This window comes from Pteropus medius, unplaced genomic scaffold (genome assembly GCF_902729225.1).
Source record: "Pteropus medius unplaced genomic scaffold, Ma_sr-lr_union100, whole genome shotgun sequence".
Taxonomy (NCBI): Eukaryota; Metazoa; Chordata; class Mammalia; order Chiroptera; family Pteropodidae; genus Pteropus; species Pteropus medius.
Genome location: NW_024354499.1, coordinates 16,092,017 through 16,119,852, shown reverse-complemented (window position 1 = coordinate 16,119,852; position 27,836 = coordinate 16,092,017). Strand labels below are relative to the sequence as shown.

Here is a 27,836-nt window from a genome sequence, read left to right as displayed (position 1 = left end):
ATTTTTAAGACATGCCTTTGAAAAAAACTTCTTTCATCCTTTGGTTCCTCTGCATATTGTAAACAATGACATATATCCTCATCTCTTGGACTTGGGTGGTCCAAGGTTCATGGTGCATTTATTCCAGCTATGGATCCTGCTTGGGGCCATGTGGCGGTAACCACTGCTCTCCCCTTTGGTCAGCCTGTTTGAAAGGTTAACTATGACACATGTCTATAAAGTCAGTGGTACTGACTTTTTCCAAACATCCTAAATTTTGCCCAGTCTGGTGCTCTCAATTTGACATGCTCCTCACTTAGCCATTCCAGAAGTCCTGCCTTTCTTTATATACTCTTCCAAGTGTATATATTCTTGCGCTTATTTTTACTCAATAGAATAGCCTGAAAATCACTCCACATCAATTCATAGTGATCTTCCTCGGTCTTTTTTCACACTGTTGGATTGTTTTTAGGAACTTTTCTAATATTTTGTAGATCATCCTCGTCTTTTTTCACACTGTTGGATTGTTTTTAGGAACTTTTCTAATATTTTGCAGATTTAGGAAATTTTTAAAACACTGTGTTACCGGAAGCTGTAGGAGGCCACGGCAGCTATTTATCGTCTTAAATAGCAGGTCACTAAGGAGGAGCTCTTTTGTGTACTGTTTGGCTTCTTCTGGCTCCCAGGATGAATTAACCTTGTTTTGCCTTTCGTGGGTCTAGATCTTTTACCTTAGTGAGCCAGGTTGGGATTTGGGAGGGAGCCTTGGTCAGGACTCAGTGTTTGACACTTAAATCCAACAGAATTTTGAAAATCCTTGTCAGTGCTCAGGATAAATGATCATGGATGCTTTTTCCTGTCCTCCATAGGCCCGTCAGCTCATCCTGCAGCACGGCTTAACTCTCAGTGACCTGGACCGACACCCAGAGGTAAGAGAGAGGCCATTCTGTCTCTGCCCCTTTTTTATGGCTTTCACTTGTTCATGAGCTCTGTATATCTTGTCGAGTCTAGGAGTAAGGTCGGTTCATCATATTAGCATTCCTCTTGAGACCTTGAGTGTTAATCCTGGCCTAGGTCACAAGCGGAGAGGTAGTTGGTTCCCAGTATATTCCCTGTGGCCTAACCATGAGGGTTCAGTTTGAGTGTGGTAGAGGGGCATTGGACGAGCCCAAGACTGCACCCAAAGGGCTTCCTTTGGTCCTTGGACAGAGATATGAGTGTGAGCCAGCCCCGAGAGCTTACCAGCAAGTGGAGAAAAGAAGTAATCATCTGAGGCAGCCATAGACATTTGAAAACAGATTAAAATTAAGTTTTATGAAAAAGACAGTTAAACACATGGGCAATCCAGAGGAGACCGAAGTTGATGAGGGTGAGTAGCATGCTCATAGCTAGCATTTACTGAGCCCTTACTGTATACTAAGTATTGTGCTCAGTACAGTACCTGTGGTAAACTGTTTAATCTCTAGTAGCATTAGGGTGGGGACCATTATTATCCCATTTTACAGATGTGGAAAAGGCACAGAGAGGGCAAGGCACTTGCCTAAGTCCATGCTTTTTGTAATTGGCAGAGCCTCAGTATGAATTTGAGTGCTCCTAGCTCTAGAGCGGCACTACTTAGAAGGGTTTTGTGGGAAGAGGTAAAGTTTGAGTGGGACTGTGAAGGCTGGGTGGTTGGGGCAGGAGAGGACTTCCAGTGAGCAGTTCCAGGTAGGCACACGGATATATGTGGACAATACTCAGGCTAGTTGGGGTGATTTGGACCAAGTAGTGGCATGCTTGGATGTAGTGGGGTAAAGGGGAGAGGGCAAGGCTGGATCGGAAGAGTGAGGTGGGGTTTTAGCTCCAAAACCAGGCTAGTGGTTGGGTCTTGATGGTGGTCTAGTAACCCAGTTGTCATGGTATACATGGGCCTCCGAGGGGATAGTAGGAACCACGGGACAGTCTTGTTGAGAGAGTTCTGTGGGCAGAGCCAGGGCACAGGCTGAATCAGCTGTTCAGCGCTCTCAGGTGAATGGTTTGGGCTGAAGGTGAGCCTGCTACCCTGACAAAGGGTTGCGATTTTCCAGGCCCTGGAGAGTTGCCAAGGCAAAGCCTGGCCCTGGAGTTAATGCAAGGTCAAGGAGAAGCGAGCCAGGCTATAACTTCAGATAAAAGGCTGATTTGTAAAAGGATGGAAACAAAGGAGCCTGGCTAAAGCTTTGTAGGCTTCTCACCTGTGCCACAGCAGCCACGCCAAGCAACTTCTAACTGGAGCTTGAACTGAATTTGTATCCTGAGGTTTTCTTTACTGCTATTTAAAAAAAAAACAACCACCATATTTGAAGCTCTTACGTTGTCCATGCAGGGTACCAGGAGTGATGAGAAATACATAACGTCCTTGATTTCGAATTTTGAAAGATGAATGAACCAATTTGCCCTTCGACCACTTTGGGGGCTGGTGGTGGAGCTCCCTAATAGAGTGGGCAAGCCCAAACAGGTGCTTTGATGGGATCATGGTAGGGGTACTTCAGATAATTTCCAATTCTGGATCACATCAAATGCGTGTCAACTTTATAACTCTTCTTTGGGTGTTATCAGTCTGCTCAAAATTGTCTGTTTTTGTCACACTAGTATGGAGACTTCTAAATTAGTGTTTCTCAGTCTTTTTTCTATTAATCTGCCGTTCCTCCCCCTATGGAATTTTAAGACCACAGATACACCATATGTCTGTTTCTGTACTTGGGCGTCATGTCATCCACATTGAGACTACAAGATCTCAGTAATTCCAGCTTCTTCCCTGAGAAGCCTGTCAGTGAGAATAGGGAGTGTAAGAGCTGGAACCAGTTGTGGTTCCCAGGTCCCATATTTGTCTCCTGGCGACTCTAATGGAACAGTTTAACCTCTCAAAGCCTCAGTTTCTTGGTAGATTAAATGCGACTGTGCATAGCTAACAGGGCTGCTAAGGACCTGATGAGCTATATTGCATGTTCAAGCTTTGTACAGATCCTTCTCTCAAAAGGCTCTTAGTGGTTTTTGTATCTTTCCTCTCCCCCAACACAGATTGACATTGCCATTGACGGTGCTGATGAAGTAGATGCTGATCTCAATCTCATCAAGGGCGGTGGGTGAGTGTTGGGGGAACTTCGCTGAAGAGTATCTGCCAGTTAATTCTTAGCAACGCAGAATGGATTATAGAATAAACAAATTGCCACTGTGATGACATAAGTTTGTCTTTCTGCTGTAGAGCCAAATTGGCATCTCTGGTCATTAGTTGCAATTTGGTCACTAGGAACCTGGACTTCTTCAGTGAGATTATTCATTTTAATGGGTTTTCTGTGTCTGCATTCTTCTGCTGATTCAAGCTTTAACACTATGCCAGCTAAACCAAATATTGTTGGGGCTAGATTATTAGGTCTGTGGGTACCAGCGTGTGACTTTGTTTGAAAGCTACTCTTACCTCTGTGAGGAGGTAAGGATGTATGCATTCATTCATTTAGAAAACATTTATTGGACGTTTCTTAAGTGCTTATTTGGGGAGTAGGGAAAGGTGAGGTGAAGAAGGTGAAATCCTGTTCTGCTGGTTCTTAAAATCAAGCAGACGATGAAATGACACAGAATTTGTTTAAAAGCTCAATGTGCTCTTTCTGCTTCATCACTCTGACTGTCAAATAGCCAGTAGGCCATGTTGTTTGAAGCTTATCCTTCTCCAGTTGTAGGCCCCCGCGTTACGCCATGTGTAGGTGACTTCTTCAGCACAGAGCTTCTCCATAGATGTATCTTAGATGGCATTCCGCCTGGCCTAACTGGAGTCATTGTCTGGTTTCTAGGTTTATCCCAGACACAGGCTAATGTTTCCACAATCCATTTACTAGAAGCAACATGGATTGGGCTGCCATAGCAAAACACCGGAGACTGGGTGGTTTCAACAGCAGAAGTTTCTCACAGTTCCAGAGGCTCTTGGCTTGCAGACAGCTGCCTTTTCACTTTGTCCTCTTGATGGAGAGAGAGTAAGCAGGCTCTCCCATGGCTCTTATCCAAGATTTTAATCCTATCAGATCAGGCCTCACCCTTATGACCTCATTTAACCATAATTCCTTCCTTAGGGGCCCCATCTCCAAATACAGTCATATCAGGGGTTAGAGCTTCAACCTTAGAGTTTTGGTGGGACATAATTCACTTCATTGCACAGCATGATGGGGTTGGGTAAGCGCCAGAGTTAAGTGGATTTGGGCTTCCTATGTCTGGCCTTGGTTCCCAAATCGAGTTTTTGTCTTACCTCTGTGTTCATTTTCAGAGGCTGCCTAACGCAGGAGAAGATTGTGGCTGGCTATGCAAGTCACTTCATTGTAATCGCTGATTTCAGGTATAATTTTCAGTGTTCTGAACTGCCCACCAAAGTAGTAGATCAGACCCCAGGCTTCGTCCCCATTTTACAGAGGAGGAAATAGAGAAATGGAGGGACTGACTTTCTGAGACTCATGGCTAGGACTTAGAGCAGTGTCTAGGAGGATTTGTTCTGCTTTCGTGCTGAAGGTAGATATCACTGTTTTATGTGTTCATTGGAATGAGAAGGAAACAGCTTATCTTCCTTGTTTACAGAGCACATCCTCATGTATCAGTCATTTGATCCTCACAGGGAGCCTCACAGGTGGCTGGGCAAGACCTGCCCATGGGCAGTGAGTGACTCAGCATGTACTGCTTCCCCTGGGTCACATGTGACTTTTGAACAGTCTTTGACCGGGCTTTCAGATTCTCCTTCAAGGAATCTGGTAGAAGGCTCTTGTGCTGAGCACGTTAATTAAAAAAGAAAAAAAAAAAAAGGTATTTGCTTGTGAAATATAGCTATAGGAGGAACATTAGTAATAAACACTTGTATAGCCACAAACCTAATCAATTTACTTTGAATACCCTTTTCTTAAATAGTAGAACATAGTCACTACATTTAAAGCCTCTATATACTTATCCCTGCTCACTTCCCTTGCCCTTTCACCATATAATTTGTTGTTTATCTGTACTGCTGAGTTTATATACATTTATCGTATTTTTTGACTCATTCTTTTCAGGAAAGATTCAAAGAACCTTGGGGATCAATGGCACAAGGGAATCCCCATCGAGGTCATCCCGATGGCTTACGTCCCAGTGAGCAGAGCTGTGACTCGGAAGTTTGGAGGCATGATCGAACTTCGAATGGCTGTCAACAAGGCGGTAAGTGGCCAGGGACGTTTCTGGAAGGCATTCCAGGCTCTCAGTATTGTGTTAATATTTGTGGTCCTAAACGTTCTCTGGTGCCCACAGTTTCTCATTGTGGTGTTCTTTCTGCTTCAGTCAGGTCCTTTGTGCCTAGACTAGGCAGTCGACTTGTGTTTATTTATTTTAAATCATTTTATTTATTTTTAGAGTGCTGGCTTTTTTGACTATTTCTGTATTCAAACTCACATAGATAAGACTATACTGAATGCTGTGCACATCCTCTGTACAAGTGGGGGAATGATGCTTTTGTCCCTTGGGAGTCTGACACTCCTCAGGAGATCTGACATTTGTACCTGAAACCTGGATCACCCTGGTTAACATCTGCTAAACTTGGGCTTTGGGAAGTTCCCTGGGCCAGAAAGTTTTCAGATTTCATGGTATAATTTTCTTTTTTCCTCCTCTTCTCTAATTCTGTGGTTAAATGTGACAAGAAGTAGAATTTCTTGGGGGAGGTGAATACCTCCTCAGGAATGTACTCCAGATACTTAATCCAAATATTCCTCTTTAGCTTCTAAAGTGGGTTACAGAGAACTTTTCTTACCTATAAATAAAGCAAAATTAATAATCTAAAAACTATGTAAAATAATATTGAATGTCAGCTCTAATTGAAAAAAAAAGTTATCCAGCCTTAAATGTGAGCAGGCTTACTCATTTGCAGGCTTGCTCACATACCAGTATATGTGAAAGGATAACATAAGAATATATGAGGTAATTAGGAACATAAGAGACCAAAAAGAGAAATGTGTTAGTTATTATAGAGCATAGATCAAGAAACTTGCTCCTGCCTAAAAATGGTTTCTTAATGCGTTCAAATTAAATACTTTCCAAAGAATTTATTCTTTGTTTACTATTATCCCTAAAAATGTAAAAGCTAAAAAGCTATTCATCCTAAAAGGCATCAATTATCTGAAAAGACCTTATTAAGTAGCATCTATATATGGACATTATAAAAGATGCTGTGAACGATTAAGAAAAATAAAAAGTAGGACATATTCTCTGGCCTCACTAAAATTACAGAGCAACTCAAAAGACAAACGCTAAAGATAACAAACATCAAAAGTTATATTTCTATACACAAGCACGTCTTTTAGATGAGAATTAAGGCTGGTTTAAATGTAGGCTTCAGAATATTGGAGGAGACACTCCACTATGGGCCCTGAGGGTTCTTGCTGAGCAGGCAGAGAATGCAAGGCCCTGATCACTCTACCTGGTCCATTTTCCAGTTTTTTCTTTCCTTCAGTGAGTAACATTGAGAGATGAAGTAACGCCTCTTCATCTCTTCCCACAGAACAGTCTTACTTCCTCTCAGTGTAGAAAAGCAGTGAGTCTAACTAAAATTAAAATTAAACTGACCATCCTGTATTTTTTATTTACTAAATTTGGCAAGCCTATTTCTATGGTATGTGGGGAACATGGGAACCAACAAAAACAAACATGAAGCTCTGACTATTGCTTTTGCTGTGAGTAATAAAGTCCTTTGTCACTGACCCAGACGTCTCACGTCTTTCCCTGGCATCCATGGTACAGTAACAAGCTAACATGTTACCCTGCAAGTATGGAAAATCTGAGATTCTATATAGTTCCTGACACACAGAAGGGGAGCTCTGTTTGGACTTGTCCATTTTAGTAGTTTACCGATAAGCAGAGGAAAGGCAGGGTGTTTTCTAGAGAGGGAAACTGAGCCAAAAGGGACACTTTTTGGAAAATAAAAAGAAAATGCATATTTAGAAAAAATAAAGTTACAGAGCAATGGTCCCCAACCTTTTTGGCACCAGGGACCGACCGGTTTAATGGAGGATAATCTTTCCACAGATGCGGGCAAGGAGTAGGGTTTTGGGATGATTCAAGTGCATTATATTGTACACTTTATTATTATTACACTGTAATATATAATGAAATAATTATACAGCTCACCATAATGCAGAATCAGTGGGAGCCCTGAGTTTGTTTTTCTGCAACTAGACGGTCCCACATGGGGGTGATGGGAGACAGGGGCACCCAAAGTGCATTGCTTATGCTCAGTCTACTCCGTAATCTCGTTTTGGTTGCTGTCACTGCAGAATACCCTGCTTCGTAAAGATAGGATGTTGGAAATGGAAGCAGGCTTTCTAGTGCTTCTGTGGCAGTCTCAGGATATTCCGCCTTGATTTTAATCCAGAATGCATGGAGATTTGAAGTTGTCATACTTTTAATTCCACCGTCATTCGCAGTCTCGAGCAGCTGATTCTCTTATAGAACGGATTCACCTGGCTTATTCACAAATGGGTCGCACGGATCCATTCCTTCCCAGTTTGGGGTCTTCTGTGGTTGGAAAGTAATGCTCAAACTCTTTCAAAAGCTGAGATAGGTGATTGTGTACTAGCTGGGAGAAAGAAGGTCCTGGCTCAGTCTCTTTCAAAATCTCTGCTAATATTTGAAACATGTCAAAAATCCCAGTGTTCACTTGTCACCCTCATAATTCCAGTTTGGCTTTTAATGAAGCCACTTTATCTGCCGACTTGAACACAGTTGTCGTTCTCTCTGAAGTGATAGATTGAGTTGGTTGAGCAGGTTGAGTATATCATACAAGTAAGCAAGTTATCCCATTTGATGTCACTGAAATGTGCTGCCAGTGGTGACTGTTTTTGGAAAAAAAAATCTCTGGAGCGACTCTTGTAACTCAAAAACTCTGGCCAGTGATCTACCTTTAGAAACCATCTCACTTCAATGTCTAAGAGAAGACGTGTGTGCTCTGCATGCATCTTACAGAGTTGAGTGAACAGACATGAGTTAAGGGCATGTACTTTAATGTTGATAATTTTAATCACATCCTGCAAAATGTTAAGTTCAGGTGACATTTTCAGCTAGCCAGCATTTCTCTATGGATGACACAGTGCATAGACTCATGTCAGAAGCAACCTCTTTGACCCGAGTAGTGAAACTGGAAAGCTGTCCAGTCATGGCAGCCGCTCCGTCTGTGCATATACTGACACAAAATGACCAATTCAGTTTTCATGATATGTAATCATTCAAAGACTTGGATAGTTCTGTAGCAGTGGTGTTGGTTGGCAACAAAAGTGCATATAACATGTCCTCTTGCACATCCTCCTGAAAAATAGGTCGCACACAGACAAGCATTGTTGCCTTGTTGTCAACATCTGTAGACTTGTCAACCTGGATTGCATACCACGGTGACTCATGAATCCTCTCTAACAGTTGTGCCTCAATATCTTGTGCTATTTCATCCGTGCGTCTAGTTATGGTGCTAGTCAAAAAAGGAACACATGCCAATTTTTGAACTGCATCCTCCCCTAAAAGTTCACAGCAAATGTCTTTAGCAGCAGGCAGGATCAACTCTTCACCAATAGTAAAGGGCTTCTTAGCTTTAGTAATGCGGTTAGCTACTAACCGCATCTAATGCAGTTAGACACATTTGATGAAGTGATTGCCTTCAGTAATGACTCCTGTTCTTTGTGTTCATGATTTTTTTCTTTTGAAAAATTACCAAAGCCTTGTCTTTTAATGCCGAATGCTTGGTCTCCATGTGGTGAAGCAATTTTGAAGGTTTCATGGCTTTGTTGCATAGCCAGTCACCACATATTATACAAAGTGGGCTTGGAGAATGTGAATCACCTGTTGCAATGAATCTGTAATTTAAGTTGGACTCTTGATATTTTCTTTAAATACAGCTTTTTTTGTTGTTGGCAGTCTTAGTCTTCCACTGTCTTTCCCCCTTTCCAAAGAAGTTCTCCAGTGATATTTGTTTTTCACAGTTTGGCTACTGTTAGCTTGTGGGCTTGCCAAAACTGTGACTGAGACAAGTGTGCAGTGCGAGGAAGAGGTAAGAATGGAAGTGCTAAATAAAATAATGGGTGGGCCATGCGCAGACTAAATTAAGTATCAGATTCTGACGTAAAGCCTGCCACCAGATGCAGCTTAATTGTCACTTGCCACTCACTGATAGGGTTTTGATATGAGTCTGCAAGCAACTGATTTTTTATGGTCTCTGTGCAGTCAGACCTCTCTGCTAATGTTAATCTGTATTTGCAGCCACTCTCAATGCTAGCATCCACCTCAGATCCACCTCAGATCATCAAGCATTAGATTCTCATAAGGAACGCTCAACCTAGATCCCTCATGAGCTCAGTTCACAGTAGGGTTCGCGCTCCTATGGGAATTTAATGCCTAACAATCTGAGGTGGAGCTGAGGCAGTGATGCTAGCGTTGGGAGCAGCTGGAAATACAGATGAAGCTTTGCTTGCTAGACCGCCGCTCACTTCCTGCTGTGTGGCTCTGTTTCTAACTGGCCACGGACCCTTACTGGTCCATGGCTCAGGGATTGGGGACCCCTGTTATAGAGGGTCTTAAAATTGTTGAGAAATAATTATCTATGAATCCCTTACATTTCTTACAAGCAGAGACACTGTTTTTGTTTTAACTATTCAAGGAGGTTTATAAAGTGAACAACCTTGAAAGGTGTAGTACATCCTCCCAGAGCAAAGGGAAAGTTTACTTCTACGTGTAATAAAGATGTCTACTTCTTATGCAAAGTTCAGACAGGCTTACTAGTCCTTATATTCAAATTCCATAAGTTGGACATTCCTCTCATGTAATGCAATACACGGCGTGCAGGTATCACCGGGCCAACACCATGCCAGCTACAGGACCTGGGTCTTGGGGAAGTGATGCAAATGCTGATACTCTTGCTACTGATGCTGCTCTAAGGGCTGTGTCTCAGATCCAGGTGTCTTATATCTTCTGCCAGCACCCATGAACTGTGGCAGGTTAAGTTGTTAGCTTGCAAGTAGAATAAAATACCAAGTTTTTCACAGTTCTTAGGATTAATGAGGGTTTTAAAATGTCAAAGAATTCATACATGATGTGATAGTCACTAGAGAACTATTACGTGTTATGTCTTGAGCAGGAAGATGGTATTTTGATATGATTCCCATCCTATTTGTCAAAAATAACAAATAATAAGTAACCATAGTTACAGGCATAACTATATAAAAAGCTTGAGAGATATAGAAAATAAAAATTATTTTTAACTCTTCCTTGGTACATTTTTATATTGATGTGTTTTCTTCTTGGTGTTTTGTGACTTTTTAAATTGCTGTCCTCATCACGGTGGCTGTGCAGAGCTCTGACGCTGGGAGGTTGTTGGAGGTTCTCTGTCATGGCTGGGATTACTCCAGACAAGAGCCTCAGCATCTTCAGCATGGAGCTCTTAACCGAGCTCCCGCCCCTTCCCCAGGCTGCGGGCATTCCTAGTTTCTTTGCCTTTGACTGTAGCGTTCTGTCAGCATTTGTGGTCCTCAGTACTTCCTAGTGCCCAAAGCTGTTGAGGAATTCTTGATTAATTAAAACTACCCCCTGCCTTCTTGTCCTCAGAACCCGTTTCAGCTTCCTGTCTTTTTGATGGGACTGCTTGACCGATGGGTAAAATAGCATTGTCTTACATTATTGATGATACTTAACGTGAAGCTGTGAGAATATTGTGCCACGTTGGTAGCCTGTTCTGTTGCCGTAGTTTTTCAGTCTAAAAATAGCTAAAAATTGTTAAGCTCTCACTGTGAACACTCGCTGTGGTAAATGCTTACTCATATAGTTTATACGTAAGCTGCCTTATGCAGTATGCATGAGTATCCATTTTTGCAGTTGAGGAATCTGAGGCTCACAGAAGTTAATGGCTTCTCTGAGAATTTATACTTGTGTAGCATCAAGACTCAAATTCTGACTCTGAAGCTCTTGCTTATTACTGCTTATAGCACTGCCTTCTAGAAAGCATGGGACGGGAGTATTGGTTGGAACAAGTTGATTAGGATACCTGTCTTTGGTTATCACCTCCCCTACCTTGCCCCTCTCTACCTACCTGTATCTACATCCTCAGTAAATATCGAAAATTATCTTCTAGGGTCCCGTGGTAACAGATAATGGAAATTTTATCCTGGACTGGAAGTTTGACCGGGTGCACAAGTGGAGTGAAGTGAACACAACCATCAAGATGATCCCAGGTAACATGAGTGGCGTTCACCCTCTCTGCATAAGGCCGTCCCTTCCAGGACCCTTCTTAAGCAGTAGGATAGAATGACTCAGTTCACCTGCATTCTTAAGATACAGACCACAAGCAAGATATTGTGCTACGCGTTACAGGAGCGCTCCCATCTGGAGAATGTGGACTCTGTCCTTAGGGAGAGTTGTGGCAAATCGGGGCTGTTGTGCCTGGCTGTGTGGAAGCCATGCCTACAAGTAAGATGGAATGTGCCAGATTCTGCTAGAATAATACCAAGAGTCTAGAGTGCACAAAAGTTGCTGCTTTGTGGGGATTCCATGGAGGAGAGGTGGCTTGTGATCTGGTCCTCGGCATAGTGTAATCTAGACATTGCACTAAGTGTTTACACATGTTTCATTTGAGTCCCCAGTTTGAGTGTACATAGTTATCGAGAGGACACAGATTGAGAAAGGTTAAAGGATTTGCCCGGGGATTTGTGGCAGCACTGAGGTGGGAGCCTTAGGTCACCTCCCGACCCTGAACTCTTAGTCCTTCCTCCTTCGAGAGCCAGGTCTAAGAGGGGTTGTGTGACATGAACATGTGGTGCAGCAGAGAGTCTCTAATGCTGCTTTCGTACCAGGGACCTCGGCGGGCAGTGTAGAGGTCAGTTAAGATTCCATGCTGGAGAAGATATTGGGCTCAAACAAGGGGATTAAAAGAAGGAGAGAGAGGCGAGAAATATCAGTCTTATGATATCGAGAGACTAAGATTCTAACTGGGACTATTTCATGACATGGAATATTCTTGGGCCAGAGCTGGCTAATGAGGCAGATATGGTCAGCGTAGCAGATTGTAGTGGCTAAGAGTGGATCCTGGAGCAGACTGCCTGAGTACAGGTCCTAACCCAGCTATGCTCTATCAGTGTGACTTTCGTGCAGTTCATATCTCCGTGCCTCAGTGTCTTCTTCTGTAAAAGAGACTAATTCTAGTACCTACCTCATAGGATTGTTGGGAGGATTAAGTTAAAGTGGAACCCAGCACACAAGGGAGTGTTTGTTGGATTTATTCAACGAAAGAAAGGATACTATCTTCACCATTAATTAAATACGTTAGATTCTAAGTTAATAAAGAGCTAATTCTTCCAACCTTACTTTAGTTTGCTATTTTAGTCTTCCACTGACAATCTTTTACCAGATTTCTTAAATCGAAGATGAGTTGAATTATGCTTATTCTCTCACTTCGTGTTATCTTTTTAGTAGAAGAACTAAAGAGCGAAGAAGGCAGGAGGAAGAGAAGACAAAGAGGTCACTGTTAATATAATAGGAGGATTTGCCCTAACGATAATGCACACAAACGCAGTGGTGGCACTGTTCGTCCGTAGGTGGATTTCTTGCAGTGCCCACTAGGTAGCTCTGTTGCTGCTGCTCAGACCTTTCTTGGTTTATTGAGACCCTGAGATGTCCTTCATGAGAAAATTTCTTTCATACTTTGCTCTCCATTTCAGTAAGTACAAATTACATCCTAGAGAAGTTCAGAGGTTTATTAAGAACTTAAAATGAAGAAAATGAAAAAAAAGAGTCTAGATTTTCAGTCATTAGTACAGTGCCACCAGGAGCATCAGTGAGATTTGTTTTCTTGTTTCTCTTCCTGGTTCGGCCCATTGTAATACTTGCTGCTGGACCAAGATCAAGGGAGGAGAAGCAGGGCAAGTTTCCCTATCTGCCCCTGTTGCCCTGCCTGTCCCATATCACTTAGGGGACAGCTGAACAGGTGCACTCCCTTGGATGTTCCATTGGGTTGCACCCAGAGCAGACAGGCTCTGTGGAAGGCCCAGAGCTACTGGGATTCTTTCCCCCATGTTCACATTAAGCCACCCCTTCCCTTCCCACTATTTTGGGGATGAGGGCAGGGGTCAGGAGGATCAGTCACTCCCTCCATCTCAGTAACCTGAGGAGAGGTTGCTCTCAGATCAGACCCTAGACTGCTGCCATTCATCTCTGCTCTTTCCGTGCAACCTTCTTTGAACCTGGTTTGACTTTCTATCTGACCAGGTAGAAGCTGTTGCTGTGTGTTGCAGACTTTTTGAAGCGGATGGGTCCTGAGTGGCTGCTAGGCTTATCTCTGGGGGGGCTCTAGTCATATCGGCTCTTTGGTGCCAGGGACCTTTGTGCTTCAGCAGATTTTTCCCTACCTGATGGCTTTTCATTGCTAATAGATGATTTTATTTATGTATTGGGGGCTGTCTTTGGAAGTTTTAATTTTATTTCTCCTTTTGAATTTACATAGTTTAATATTACAAGAGTAAACAGTGACAAGTCTCTTCCTTCCACCCCTCCAAATTTGTCTGGAGGCAGCAAATGTTACCAAAATTATGTGTGCTTTTTGAGTTGGTCTTTCATAAACAAATCAACCCTCTCCTCCCCACCCCTTTAACAAGTGACAACATACTAGATATACATTTTGCTTCCTCGTTTTTCCTGTCGTGGAGATTATCCCATAATGGTTCATGAAAGAGCTTCCTCGTTCTTTTAAAAATAACAGCATGGCATTCCATTTTATGGCCATCGCATACTTTATTTAACCAGCTCCCCACTAGTGGATATTTGTTTCCTGTCCTTTGCTAGAAGGCAGTTCCTAGGTCAGAAGAGATAAGTGTGTCCAATGTTGCTAGATGGTGTTAAATCGCTCGCTGTGGATTGTACCACTTTGCCTGTCTGCCAGCAGCAGGTGCAGGTGCCACTTTCCCTACACACTGAGTCCATCGGACTTGTACTCTAATAGTTCAGCAGTTACACTCTCATTGTAGTATGTGTATACGTGGTTGACTCTTGAACAACTTGGAGTTTGAACTGCGCCAGTCCATCTTATGTGCAGATTTTTCAGTTGGCCTGTGCGATCCAAGCCTGTTTTGCTCTGCAGCTGGGAATCTGCGTTTGCAGAGGGCCGGCTGTTATTTGCTGGTTTTCGACTGCGAGGGAGGTCTGTACCCATAACCCCTGAGTTGGTAAAGGGTTAACTGGATATGTAAATATTTTCAGAAAAGGTTGTTTGCAGTTGTAGTTAATTCTCATTGCTGAATAATATTCCATCTTATTTATGTGTGTGGAAAAAAGTTTGTATGTGAATTCTACTGTTGATGGGTGTTTGAGTGTTTCCAGTTTTTAGCTATTAGGAAAAGTACTGCTGTGCACATTCTTGTACATGACTCTTGATGACCATACATCTACCTGACTTGTTTGTATGCCTGGAGCAGCATTGTTGGATCATTAGGTGTGAGTGTGTTTGGTGTCAGAGAGGTATTAACAAACATTTCCAAAGCGGCTTTGCCAGTTTACTCCCACTGTCTACATGTGGGAGTGTCTTTTCATCCTCGTCAGATTTCATTATATTCTTTCTAGTGAGCATATAGTGGTGTCTTGTAGTTTTAATTGGCATTCCCTTTTGACTAGTTTAAACACCGTTTTTTATGTTTATTGGTAATTTTGGATAGCCTCTTTTGCGAAGTACCTCTAAGTCTTTTGTCCATTTTTCTACTAGGTCGTCTGTCTTGTTGATTTAGAGAGTAGTTTATATATTTTGATGTGAGCCCTTTGTTGGGTATACACATTGCAAATATTTTTTTGGGCTCTTTGGGGAAAACTTCTAAAGCTGACAGTATGATTGAGAATAACTGGGATTAGGGGTTACTTAGAGTAATGACCTTTCCGAAAAGATGACTTGTCATCTAATATCTGAAGGACAGAGAAGAACCCCCTTGAAGCTCTCAAATGAGTAATCCAGACAAAAGGAATAGCATGAGCAAAGGCCTTGAGAAAGGAAAAAGTTTGGCACATGATGGGCCTTTAAAAAGAAAGCCAAGATGGCAAGGGACAGATGGCTTGTAAGAAGAAATAAAAATAATCAGAATCTCTGTTCATTTGTCCAGTGTTGCTAATGGTAGTTGCTTCTACTGACCCTGTGATCCTTGATTCTTTTCTTGCTAGAGGAAGCTGAAACTTAATGCTTCCTTCCGTCCTTTGTCCTGCAGGTGTGGTGGACACAGGCCTATTCATCAATATGGCTGAGAGAGTCTACTTTGGGATGCAGGACGGCTCAGTGAATGTGAGGGAGAAGCCTTTCTGCTGACCGCAGGAGTGAAGTGTTCGCCTTGAGTCCCCAGCCTCAGCCGAGATGGACATGCCTCTCCAGGAGCCTTTGCCTTAATGTGACTGTGCCAGGTGGACAGCTGGCCGGGTGGGGGGTTGGGGAGTTAAATTCAGTCTTCTGAAATATGTTATTAAATGTCTTTTTTTAAAGAGAAATATAAACATATATTTTTACTATTAAAAATACTCAGTTTTTTAATAAAGTAGAAATTGATTTCATGTTTTATATGAAACATTTACCAAAAAAAAAAAAGAGAAGGGAACTGTCTTTTAAACTTTTAACTTGAGCCTGCTGGTTAAGCTTCTGAATATTGAGTTTGCTGAATAATATAAATGAAAACTTTAAACTAGTAAAATGAAGAGCCCAGCTGGCAGCGATTCCCTGATGCCTTACCGGAAACATCAGAGTTTACTTTTCTGCCACTGTCTGTCTATTTTTAGTTTTCATTGTAATCACACATAGTACCTGGTTACATATTTTAAGATGAGGTTTACAAGTCTGGTGAATGTACCAGTGTGGTGTATAGCGACTCGGAGTGCAAACTATTAGGGAGATTGTGGTGGTTCTTTTGCTAAGATCAGGGAGTTCCTTCAGACCCCTGGGGCTGGAACCAGTTGATCAGAAGGACTTGCCCACACTGCGAGAGCACTGCTGTGAAATGCGAAACACTTTTAAATGATTGTCTTTTTGTTGTTAATATTTTATCTGTTCTTTTATTATTACTTGCATGGTTCAACATCAGAAGTTGTTACCTCTTTATATTGTTTGAGGGTTGAAATAAAACAGTATGGTGCCATTTTTACTCTTGTCTTTCCTTTAGAATTCATAGCAATTTTGTGGTACAACAAAAATCAATTTTGTTCACTCAGTTTACGTTGGATCTCTGATAAGGGGTGGAATATACTCAAGAAATCTTGAGCCAAGGAATAGATAAATATTTCCTTTATTTCTGAGAGAGCTTGACATTAGTTTCATTCCATAGAATTTGTCAAACAAAACATTAGTTTTCTTTGTTAATGGAGAATAACACAGCTGAACAAAAGTCACAAACTGCTCCCAAGTTTTTTATCAGTCAACTCTTTACTCATGGAAGTTGACAAACAGTAAAATGGGTGATCTGCACTTCCTCTTTATTCCCTCCTCTCTGTAACCTTCACAGTTTGCCTAATGAGCAGCAAATTGTCCAGAAAGCCTCATGGCCAGGGAAAAGAGAGGCTGCGGTCAACTCAGTGATGATTCTACATGGGACGCAGGAATCCATCCTGTTGTAAAGGTGTTTGTGCTGAGACCCCTAATCTCACCTGTGCTGAATTTGCACAGTACTTGAACAGTCATTTCACTGGGCTTGCCTTCTGTTTCGAAGCTTGAATTATAGCTGCCAAACTTGTTGGCATCTAAATCCTGCTAAATGAAGTTGCAGAATAAACAATCAGTACTGAGCATTGAAGAGGCTTTCTTCTGCCGAATTCCTTCTCTTTCTTCACTCTCGGTGCTCTTTAAAAATAGTTGCCTCACACATTGTTAGGGAACCTATTGTTGGGAGTGCTTTCTTTTTCTTCAAGATTATTTTGGTCTGGATGATAGATAATTTTTATACCTAACGGGCACTAGATCTTAGAGAAAACTTGATAGAACTAATAATCCTTTGTTGCTCTTGTGACATGAATTAAATTCAGGCATAAAGAGAAACAACAAAGTTCAACTGGGTTTCTGAAAAACACTTTTCATGCTCTACATCACATGTAAATTTTCAGCGAGTTTCATAGGCATTCACACCTGTAACTGAACTGCAGCTCCTTCAAATGTTAATGTGAGTGAGGTTTTTCTTTTCTTGAGACAAAACACTTGCAATGCTTTAGGCACATATACAGCAGTTTGTTCTTGAGATAAATTCTGATTAAAGTTTCTTCAATGAAATTATTAAATGTGATCTTGTGGGTGATAAATTGGATGAAAAAAATTTTCAGGCTCGTGATCAATTTGAGAGGCATAGGACAAGCTGCAAGTCTAGTGTTTGGGAATAGTTTATAACCAAGTTAAACACATTTCTGAGAAGTATCAAAGGGGAAGAATCACTTGGACTTGAATAAAACCTACTCAGTTTTGGTTTTAGCTATAGCTTGTATAAAGTTTTTGTATTCTTCATTCATCAGACTTTTTCTGAGTCCCCACCATGTGCCAATTCCTAGGCCACTAGTGAGAGAGAAGGGTGGGACAGATGAAGACACCTCCTGTGCTTCAGCTTACTCATGTTCCAGATGCTTCCAGTCTGGTGGGCAAGGCAGATTGACAGAGGAGTGCCATAATGGGGCAACATAAAGGAGTTGTCAGCCTAGGGCGGGGAGAGGTGGGCCATGAGGTGGGAAAAATGGTTATCAGGTGAACATGGCGATAGCATCCTACCTGTCATTACTTCCCATGTGTCATGTTCTTTTATGGCCTTCGGCCTGTTACCTCACAGCAGCTTTATGGCATTCATTCTCTTAATTTGCAGAGTGAGAAACAGGCTTAGTTTAAGTAACTTGTTCAGGTCATGTGCTGGAAGGCAGGCCAGACTTGTTGGGCTCCTAATTCCAGGTGGTTGTAGGACTAAATAGTTTGTGTTTCTTAATTGTCATGTCCATCCTTGTAATGTGAGTCACAAGTAATTTGTTTAACTACTGAAGTTAGTGAAATGGTTTATTTTGTGTATGTGTAGATAGGCTTATGGGTAATTCTATAATATTAAATTCTGTTTCCTGATAGGCTTTCTTTAGTGTGAGAAAGGGATAGGACATGGCACAACCTGAGGTTGGCCATGGGACAGCACCCTTCGTAGAAGTCTTTCTCTGCTACCACTGAATTTTCTCCTCTCTCCTGTGCTCATTTCCTTTTTTCCCCTCCCCAGGCCTGGGGATATAGGCACAGTGACAACTGTAGCCTAGGAGAGGATGTTTATGGCTAAGGGTTATTAGTTTTCTTTAGCCAAAGACTCTTCAGGAACACATATTTGAACAAAGTTGGGTTTATTGACTCATTGAACAAGGGAAGTCATGTGCCATGGGGAGCCACCGGAGGTCTGTCAGAGGGTGTTAGGACTTCAGGATTTAAGCTTATGTCTGGTGCTTTGGAGGAGGGCTTTGCTCTGGATTGGATTTTTTCAGGAAGCAGGAGAATTCTGTGATTGTTGTCTTTGATTTTTACTGAGAAAGTGAGAATGGAGTGAGGCTGAAGCTGGGCTGGCTAAAGCACTGGTGGCCACTCATTAGCCGGGATGGGGGATGTCTGGTCTTTTGTATGGTTTGGAACATGGTCACATTTTGTCTGTGTTGAGATGTGATTACTGAGTCATCTGGTTTTTGTCTTCATCAGCCACAGAGTGGCCTTGTCTGATGCTGTTCCGTGAAATTGTTTCTGTTCCACAGGAGAACACAACAGCCTAGTGGTAGAGGCCAGGCCAGCTCGTAGCAATACCATGTCCTGACTATAGAACCTGGCCAGTTGCCCGCTGTCAGGGGCTGCAGCTTCTTTCTCAGGAAGGCGGACCCCAGGATCCAGAGGACCTGATCATTCTATAATCAACTCCTCCCTTCTCTTCAACTGATGGGTATTGAGCCCTTGCTGTGTATTGGGCACTGACTGGGGTGGAGGAGTCAGGCCACAGTGACCATATGGTGTAAGCTCCAGCCTTCCAAGACCTCAGTGGTGCCATGACAACCTCTTATGACTTTCTTCTCAAATGCCTGACTGCTCACTTCCTGTCATACCTAGCAGCTGATGCAGCCAGATTTAGGATTTCATCGGCCTTCACCCTCCACTAACCTGGTAATCAGATGATGTTTTTGACACAGTTTCAGTGCTTTTGTTTTTTTAGTAACTGGGTTGTATTGTAGATCAGCAAAACATTCCAGTATAGCGTAGCATTCATGTGTGCCCAAATTGACCTCAGCAAATAACCACCTGTGACGGAGCTTCTAGAGGGATGGAAGTGTGATCACTGACATGGGGAGTGGGGTGGAGGTGGAATTCAGAGCGGGAGGGAAAGGTTTGACCTGAAAGGCAGCCCCTTTGTTCTATGGACAATGCCTTATGCAGACTGGTGAACAAAATAAATTTAGTTTTGAAACCCATTGTCTTATGTCGAACCACTGAGAACATTCCTGCCCAGCAGCAAGGTGGGAGAGGAAGCAGCTCCATCTCTCCGAACTAAAGCCCTGGCTGGCTGTCTCTGTCAGCCTCCTCCCAGTGGCAATAAGATCCTTGAATGACTTCTTGGTGACAGAACTTCATTTTGAGTGAGGAATCAGGTTCAGGGATATCCCAACCCAACCTGAGTTTCAAATAGAGTTGTACTCATTTTATTTTGGAAGCTGCTCTTAGTGGAAAGTTAGGCCAATGTATCACTGGCAAGTTCTGAAGTTTCCGGAGGTCTGATCTCTGAATTTGGCTGCACCTGGCTGGTGTCCTTCTGTGCCCGTAGTGCCGCCTGTTTCTTTGTGAACCTGTGAGAAGCATTCGCAAGGTGAGAGCCCACAAGCTGGCATCCAGGGCAGCACAGGCACAGTCAGAAACAGCACCCTTGTGGAAATGTGAGCCGCAGACATCATTTTAAATGTTCTAGTAGCTGCACTAAAAAGGTACAAGGGAACAGGTGAGATTAATTCTGATAAAATATTTTATTTAACCCATTTCTAAAATGTTACTATTTTAACATGTAATCAATATTTCACATTCTTTTTTTGTACTAAGTCTTCAAAATATGTGGGTTTTTTGTTTTGTTTTGCTTCGTTTGTTTGTTTTTACCTCAGTACATTGGATTTTGAACTAGCTACATTCCAGGTGCTCAGTGGGTACACTGGTGAGTGGCTTCCATATTGCAGAGCACAGTTCTAGAATTCAAGGGGACCCTGCTGTTTTTGTTGTTCTGGCTTCTTAAAGGCTCTTGATTTCCTGGAGCAACAGGCTTGGTCTTCTGTGGCCTTAGATGCTTCTTAGAGCCCACAGAGGGTTAGGTCAAACGGAGGGCTTCCTGGGATGTCTTCAGTAGCCCCAGCTTGAACTGAAATCATCTATATAATTCAAGCAGATGGACCCTATAAATGCCCTTAAAGTCCAGGAAAGAGAACACCATTCTTTCAGCTTATAAGTTAAATGATTATATTAGTTATATTATTTTTCTCTGAGGTAAATATGATTGCAATGATAACCTCAGTTTGAAATCCCATTTTTCCACTTACTAGCTCTTGGAGAAGTTATTTCACCTCTAAGTCTTGATTTCCTCAGAGTGAAATGGGTATAATAACATTACCTTTTAAGGTTGTTTCGAGGATTGAATGAACTAATTCATTCCAAGTGCTTAGAACAATTATTGGCACTTAATAAATATTGGATTCCTATTAGACTGCTGTGGACTTCTGTTTTCCAGTTTCCTTGGGCCTCAGGATTACTAGCATTGGGATATGCAAAATGACTTGCTGAAAATAATCTGGGGGCGGGGTGGGCAGTACATGGGGATACCATGAGCTGAGTCATAGGTGCATGGAGATGCAGGTTAACCATTCTCCCACTTTTATATATGTGATATTTTCCATAATAGAGTTTTTCTTAAAATGGCTTGTCAACTTTTGTTCTGGAATTTGTCAAAAGAAGAAACTGTTACAATAATTTTATATGGTCCCATGAAGTGTCATATAGGTTTATTTGCAATAGTCGTAGGTGTTTGTGTGTTCTGCTTGGGGAAGTTCAGGGAAGGCCTTGTGGAGTAGGTGGTCATTTAGCTGAATTTTTAAAAAATATTTTTTAATCAAAAATTTTTATCAGCTTTATTGAGATATAATTTACATACCATTCAGTTCACCCACTTAAAGTGTACAATTCAGTGACTTTTAGTATATTCGCGTTTGTACAATCATCACCATGATGAATTCTAGAACATTTTCGTCAACTCAAAGAGAAACCCCATGTTCAATAGCAGTCACTTCCTCTTGCCCCTCAGTATCCCCCACTCCACTCAGCCACAGACATATCATGAATTCACTTTCTATTAATAGAGATTTGCCTCTTCTGGACATTTCATGTAAATGGAATCATACGATATATAATCTCTTGTATCTTGCTGTATTTATTTAGTGTAATGTTTTCAAGGCTCATACATGCAGCATGTATCAGTTCTTCATTCTTTTTTATTGCCAAATAATATTTTATTGTGTGGATATACCACATTTATTTATCCATTCATTAGTTGATGGAGCTTTGGATCGTTTCTACTTTTTGTGAATAACGCTGCTATGAACATTTATGTATGTACAAGTTTTTGTATATGAACATATGGATATAGTTGTTTTTATTGCCTCCTGTCTTTTCTTGCTCCTTCCTCCTTTACTACCTTTTGATTTAAATAAATATTTTTTAGCATACCATTCTAATTCCTCTGTTGTTGTTGTTGTTATTATTATTATTATTACTGTATATATTTTGGTTACTTCTTAGTGGTTGCTCTAGTTGTTGAAAATTGAAAGAAGAGTAAAAGACCACCAGGCATAGATAACTTGGAGGAGCTGCATATGGCTGGCCTCGAAATGCTTGGCCAGCTGGCCATTCCTGCTCAAGGTCTGAACCTTAAGGAGTGTCTCAATTACCTATTGACACAACAAACCACCCCAAAACTCAGTGGCTTTACCCCACCACTACCATTCATTTGCTCATGGTCCTTCAAATGGAACAGAACTTGGTGGGGATGGCTCATTTCCATTTCATGTGGCTTCAGCTGGGGTAATTTGGCTGAGGTTGGGTCATCTGGGGTATGCCTGGGCCTCTCTCCATGGGCTTTCTTGGGCTTCCTCACGGCATGGGGGCTGTATTCTCAGAAGGAACCTTCTTCTGGAAGCTGTCAGGCTTCCTCAGAAATTGTATAATGTTGCTCAAAGCAAGTCATCATGTCAGCCCAGACTCAAAGAGATAGGGAAGTAGATGAGGGAAGGAAAAATGCAGAGTTTGCAAGTTGTTACAAGGAGTGACAAGATGTGAGAAGAGTTTAATATGCATTCTGCCAGTGGCGTTCAGGATTCAATGGTGGATAGCAGTAATGCCAGGAGCATCATTCAGGTGAGCAGCATTGGTAGTGGCACCTTATTCAGACCATTTCAGGGTAGAATCTTGACCATATTTTCAGCTTACCAGGTTTCCTTGGTTCCATCTATTTCCTGAACCTAATTTACCAGTCTTCTCACCCACTTTGGAGCTGAATGATATGCTTCCAATAAACCCCATTTCTGCATAATTTAGCAAAGCCAACTTCTGTGTGCATCTGAGAACTCCTAGTCAATACGAGAACCGCTAAGGACTGTGTAGTATAATAATTTACCAAAGAGGAAATGCACACAGCCAATAAACAACTGAAAAATGTTCTGCCTCACTAACAATATAAAGAAAATATCTAAATTAAAACAATAACAACCAGATATCTTTTTTGACCATAAAATTAGCAAATTAATGTGGTAGAGCTATAAAGGGCATGGTGAGACAAGTTTTTTAGACCTCTGGTGGGATTGTAAACTGGCTTAACCTTTCTGTCTGGGGATTTGGGGGCAATATTCACCAAGAATCTTAAAATGAATCATCTCTTCCTACTCACTTCCAAGAATCTAGTCTAAGCGAATATTTAGAAATGTGGATATAAATTTATACAGCAAGGTGTTCATACCAATGTTATATTTTCACAAACATTGGAAACTTTAATGATGTGAGTCAATTAAAGTGTGATATAATAAGATTTTATGCAGCTATTAATAAAAGCTTATGAAGAACTAAAGATACAGAATGTTGAGTAACGTGGTAACCAAAGGTTATCGATGTGACATATATCAATCATGATGTAGTCAAGGAAGTAAACCATTTTAGGTATTTCAAACAAAGGGACTTTATTATGGAAAATGCTTCACAGGTGATGGAAGGGCGGAGAAGCTAAACATTATGTTGAGGCAACTCACAGATGAGCAACAACGGGAAGCTACTCCACTCCCAGAGCTGGAGAGGTGCTGTTACCAGACGCAGAAGCTGGGCGCCTGGTGGGAGCTAGAACCACAGAAGAGATGCCTCCACTGCTGGAAAATTCCTCCCCAAAGTGGAGAGAGGGACAGACATCTTAACCCTTCTTCCCACCCTAACATTTTGCCAATGAGCCAAAAGTCAGCTGGTAATGGAGCCAAGGGCAGGAAATGAATCTGAGAGTAGATAAACAATGATCACAACACAGCATGATCTAGACTAGGTAGAAATTATGCTTATTAAATGATGTTAAAAGTAGTTGCTTTTGCTGATGGGATTATATATAATTATTTTCGTGTTTTTCTGTATTTTCTGAAGAACCCGAACGATATTATCAAAATTTTTTTAAAAATGGCAAATGTGTGCGAGGGAGATGCCAAATAAAAATTTATAAAGATGACAAGTGTGTAAGAATGAATATGATGCAGCCAGAGTTTTAGTTGCTGAGTCACTTCGTCAGCGGCCCTCAAAGGGCTGGGTGTACTCTCTTAATGGGCCCGCAGGGGGCGCTCCAAACCAGCACTCGGAGGCCTCCCCAGCCCGGCTGATCCGCTGAAAATTGCCGCGGCCATTGCTGGGGAATATGTCGTCCTGTCTACTCTCCCAGGGGTTTGTTTCTGTCAGAATCATCTCAGAGCTATCCTTTCTTACGTTTCAGGCAAGCTATTGCCAGAACTCATGAGAAAGCCAAGCACCATCGGAACTAGAAGGTCCTTATTTGTCCCTTTGGAGTATTTGGGATGTGTGTCAATTGAACCTTGAGCCTCACTGTATTGATTATGGTTGGCCTAAAGGAACTTGCACAGAGGTGCCAGTGATCACTGGTTAGGGCTCTCAGCCCTAGCTGTCATATAAGAGTGAATGCTTTATCAAATCATCTTTATGTGTGTGTATGTGTGTGTGTATTTTTAAAATTTATTTTAATTATTTTCAAGTATACAGTGCATTCATTGGTTAGACATTTATATAGTTTATAAAACAATCCTCGTAATTGCTCCTTCTCTCCTCTGGTTTTCCACCTAGCCAATATATTAATGCTAACTGCATTTTCTCTAAATAATTGCTTCAAATTGATGAGTGCAAAGCTCCATATTTTGCAGTTTCTGCTGTTTCTTCAAGCCATCTCACCTAAAGTGACTGACTCAGGAGATCAGCTCTGGCCAGTTAACTGGAAAAGTGCCAGAAGAGTGCCAGTTAGAGCTGCACTGAGTGGTCAGAGGACATTTCTTTGCAGTTAAGATGTATATCATGACTGCTCTAACTCTTACCTGTGCTCTCCTGGGCACTCAGAGCTTTCCTACTGCTGAGGGTGCAGGCTGGGCCGGGCTGGAATTCCTGCCTGCCCAAAGCTCCTGCACCACCTCTTCAGGCAGATGGTTTTCCCTGGACATACAGGTCCTCAGGGGTCAAAGGAGATTGTTCTAGGGAAATGGCACGCTTTGCTGGGGGAGAATGGGACAAACTCTGAATAGTGAACATTGCAAAAATATAACGAGGCTCTGAGGTTGAAGGCAACTTCAGCCTCATGAGGACCCAGCTGGGGCTGCCACTAGGGCTGCCACTAGGGCTGCCACAGTGAGTGCTGCCAACCTGCTGCCTGTACAGAAACTCTGAGGTAACAGCCGGGTCCTGGGGCCCACCCAGGCTGTGCGCCCATCTCAGTTTGCTATGTGTGTATGTGGTTGCAAAATCTAAGAGAAGTTCAGTGAGGTGGAAGAATAATTTCTCGTAATTCCAGATAGCATCCTCCTGCTCCTTACTTCCTAAGAGACTGTGCTTTTAATTGTGTGGCTTTTTTTCCCCCTAATTAAGTATACAATGCTTTAGAATTTATGCTTTTCTGTTTGGGGAAATGAGTTCAAACCTCTTAAAGGAAAAAATTGCTTTGATGAAACATAAAGAAAGAGATCATGTAAACAAAATACAATGATTAAGGGTAAAGAGGGCAATGGATGCAATTTTAATTGTGAAAAATAAACATGATTTCATCAAAGTAAACTTTCAGGTATGAAAAGTTGAGTCTCTGAATAAGCATTAACCCAAACCAATAATGCTTACAAATGTTGATCTTGGAAGTTCTTGAGGTATTTAGCTGAGCTGAGAGCTGTATTCTCTGGGCCAATGTCTCAGATCAGCTCCTTTCTCTTAAGTACAATTTCTGTGGGTTTTATTAAACCGTTTTTGTTTTCTATAAATGTATAATTCACATACAATAAAATTCACCACAATGTATTCTTATTCCTAAAATAGATTACTATTTCATAAGATGTGTATAGGGAGTTTTAGAATTATGTTTAAAAGTTTGAGGAGAAAAGAAGAATCCTTTTTCTAAGTGAACTTGTAGATTTTGTTTTGAATCGAACACATGTGGTGAGTACTCATTAATTATAAATTCATTTCATGCAGCAAAATATATTTTCTGTGTTCCTCTTTCCATACAAACCACATTAGATCATTTCTAATTTTGAGTGTATTATAAGAGTATAAATAATGTTAGACAATAAGTAAGTGACCCAAAATATTTTTCCAAAATAAAGACTGACTTATTTACTGAATTACTAGAACTTATTTTTCTGATAATTTTCTGTAATTAAAATAACTAACACTTTTATAATATGAATTTTATAGTAAGGATAATTCTAAAAGAATTTCAAAAGTACGGCATAGGGAAAGTAGTCAGCAGTAATGTAATGGCTAGGTGTAGAGACAGGGAAGATAGAGTAATCGGGAGGATCATTTCAAAAACTATATGAATGTCTAAGCAATGTACTGTATACTTGAAACTAATAATAAAATAAAATTTTAAAAAAGTTTAAGTTTTGGAAGTACTTCAGGAATCATTTTTCTCTGCAAGGAGAGCTTTTACAATTTGTACCTCTAAGTCTAACTTGTTATGTCTTTTCTAACATACGAGTTTTGGGTTTCGGTCCACTTTTATTAAGAAATCTACTTTAAAACTAAAATACTTGGTTAAAAATTTTTTAATCTGGGGGATATGAAGTGGTAAAGAGAGAATTACTTCCATGATTATTCTTTGTGCTGTTTGAATATTTACCAAGTACATGTATTACCTTTCCAAAAATTAAATGGAAAAATTTTTATCAATAGAGTCAGTAAAATATTTGGTGCACTATAGTATTTTTCATTCATGTACTTTTGCCCTCTTAAATACTTTCAGGAATGGAGCTAGACAAATGGATTGAGAGATTAGAGAGAAGCAACAATTAACTAGAGCATGCCTCTGTCCCTCAACATGCTCTCGTTAATTTATTTTAGACAATTGTCTAAATTTAAAATATTCTCAGTTCTCAATCCAGAATGGCTGAACTTATTTTTAGGATTCACATGTCACTTGACAATGTAAGATAATTTAAGATCCTGAGAAGTATTTGCTGTAACTGGTGAAATTTTACCTTTCGGATCATTTAGTTCAAACTGTTGGGAAGCGATTAGCTCTTATGTTCTTTTGGTTAAGTAACGGCACTTTGGCTACTGGCGCCATGTCTCCAGGGCTGTGGAATGGTCTGCCCAAGGCCTGGCACAGAGTTGCTTGGAAGGGACTGGCTCTATCCAAATCTGAAAACAAGACAGTGGTTTATTTCTGACTTCCTTTATGTAATGTTGGCAAGTTGTCCCTCCCCTCTTTTCCTGTTCCTGATTATTACTTATTGGAAAAGTGATATTCTAATAACAAAATTTCAAAGGAAGAAAATTCACAACCTTGTACTTTAATTTAACAGTCATGGCATTTTGGGCCATGTTTTCTTTCCAATCTTTCTTCATACGCACATGTTTTTTTATATAGAGCTAATCGTACGATGTATATAGAATTCCACACCTTACTTTACAGATGCTCGCTGAGTTTTCCATGTTGCCGCATAGACTTCAGAAGCCTCCTCTCAATTGACTTAAATTAGTCCATTGAGTTGGCTTTCCATTATTTTCTCTGCCATTTCTCCCATTGTTGGGCATTTAGTATTTTTCTAATGTTTGAATTTTAGATTTCTTGAAATTATATATTAGTTAAAGGGAATGAAATTTTAGTGGCTTTTGATATGTGCTATTAAATTCCTGTTCAAAAGGTTATATCAATTTACATGCCAACTAAATGTTTCACAAATGTTTTCAACCATACGAGGATTATTTTACAGTTTATTTTCATATATCTATATCTCTCCTCTCCAACCAGCAAAAAAATAAAAATAAAAAAAATTTAAAAAAAAAATAACAAAATAAAAATAATAGTGCCTGAGGGTGAAGTAGGGCATAGACATACATTCATGTATGTTTACTGTGAATGTCTGAGCTTCGGATACTAAATTCTACAGATACCATCTCACTGAGAAATTCAGAAATAACCTACTTAGCTCCAGGCCTCAAGTCTGGTATTAGTTCCTATTTGATAGCCTGATTCAGTAAGTTTTTTGTCATAAGCCCTGAATAGTAAAGTGGAAACTTTGACTTTCTGTTTCTGTAATTGCAGGTG

General features: G+C 41.0%; 1 protein-coding gene across 1 annotated transcript in view; it reads left to right on the top strand.

The window, feature by feature from the left end:
- RPIA (ribose 5-phosphate isomerase A) overlaps nucleotides 1–16,127 on the top strand; it is a 32,614-nt gene extending 16,487 nt beyond the window's left edge. Inside the window, exons 4-9 of the mRNA XM_039852774.1 lie at nucleotides 849–908; nucleotides 3,019–3,083; nucleotides 4,253–4,321; nucleotides 5,022–5,163; nucleotides 11,102–11,201; nucleotides 15,207–16,127. Coding sequence (XP_039708708.1) covers nucleotides 849–908; nucleotides 3,019–3,083; nucleotides 4,253–4,321; nucleotides 5,022–5,163; nucleotides 11,102–11,201; nucleotides 15,207–15,304 — 534 coding nt within the window. The 3' untranslated portion in view covers nucleotides 15,305–16,127. The remainder of the gene's footprint in view (nucleotides 1–848; nucleotides 909–3,018; nucleotides 3,084–4,252; nucleotides 4,322–5,021; nucleotides 5,164–11,101; nucleotides 11,202–15,206) is intronic.
- The last annotated feature ends 11,709 nt before the right edge of the window (nucleotides 16,128–27,836 follow it).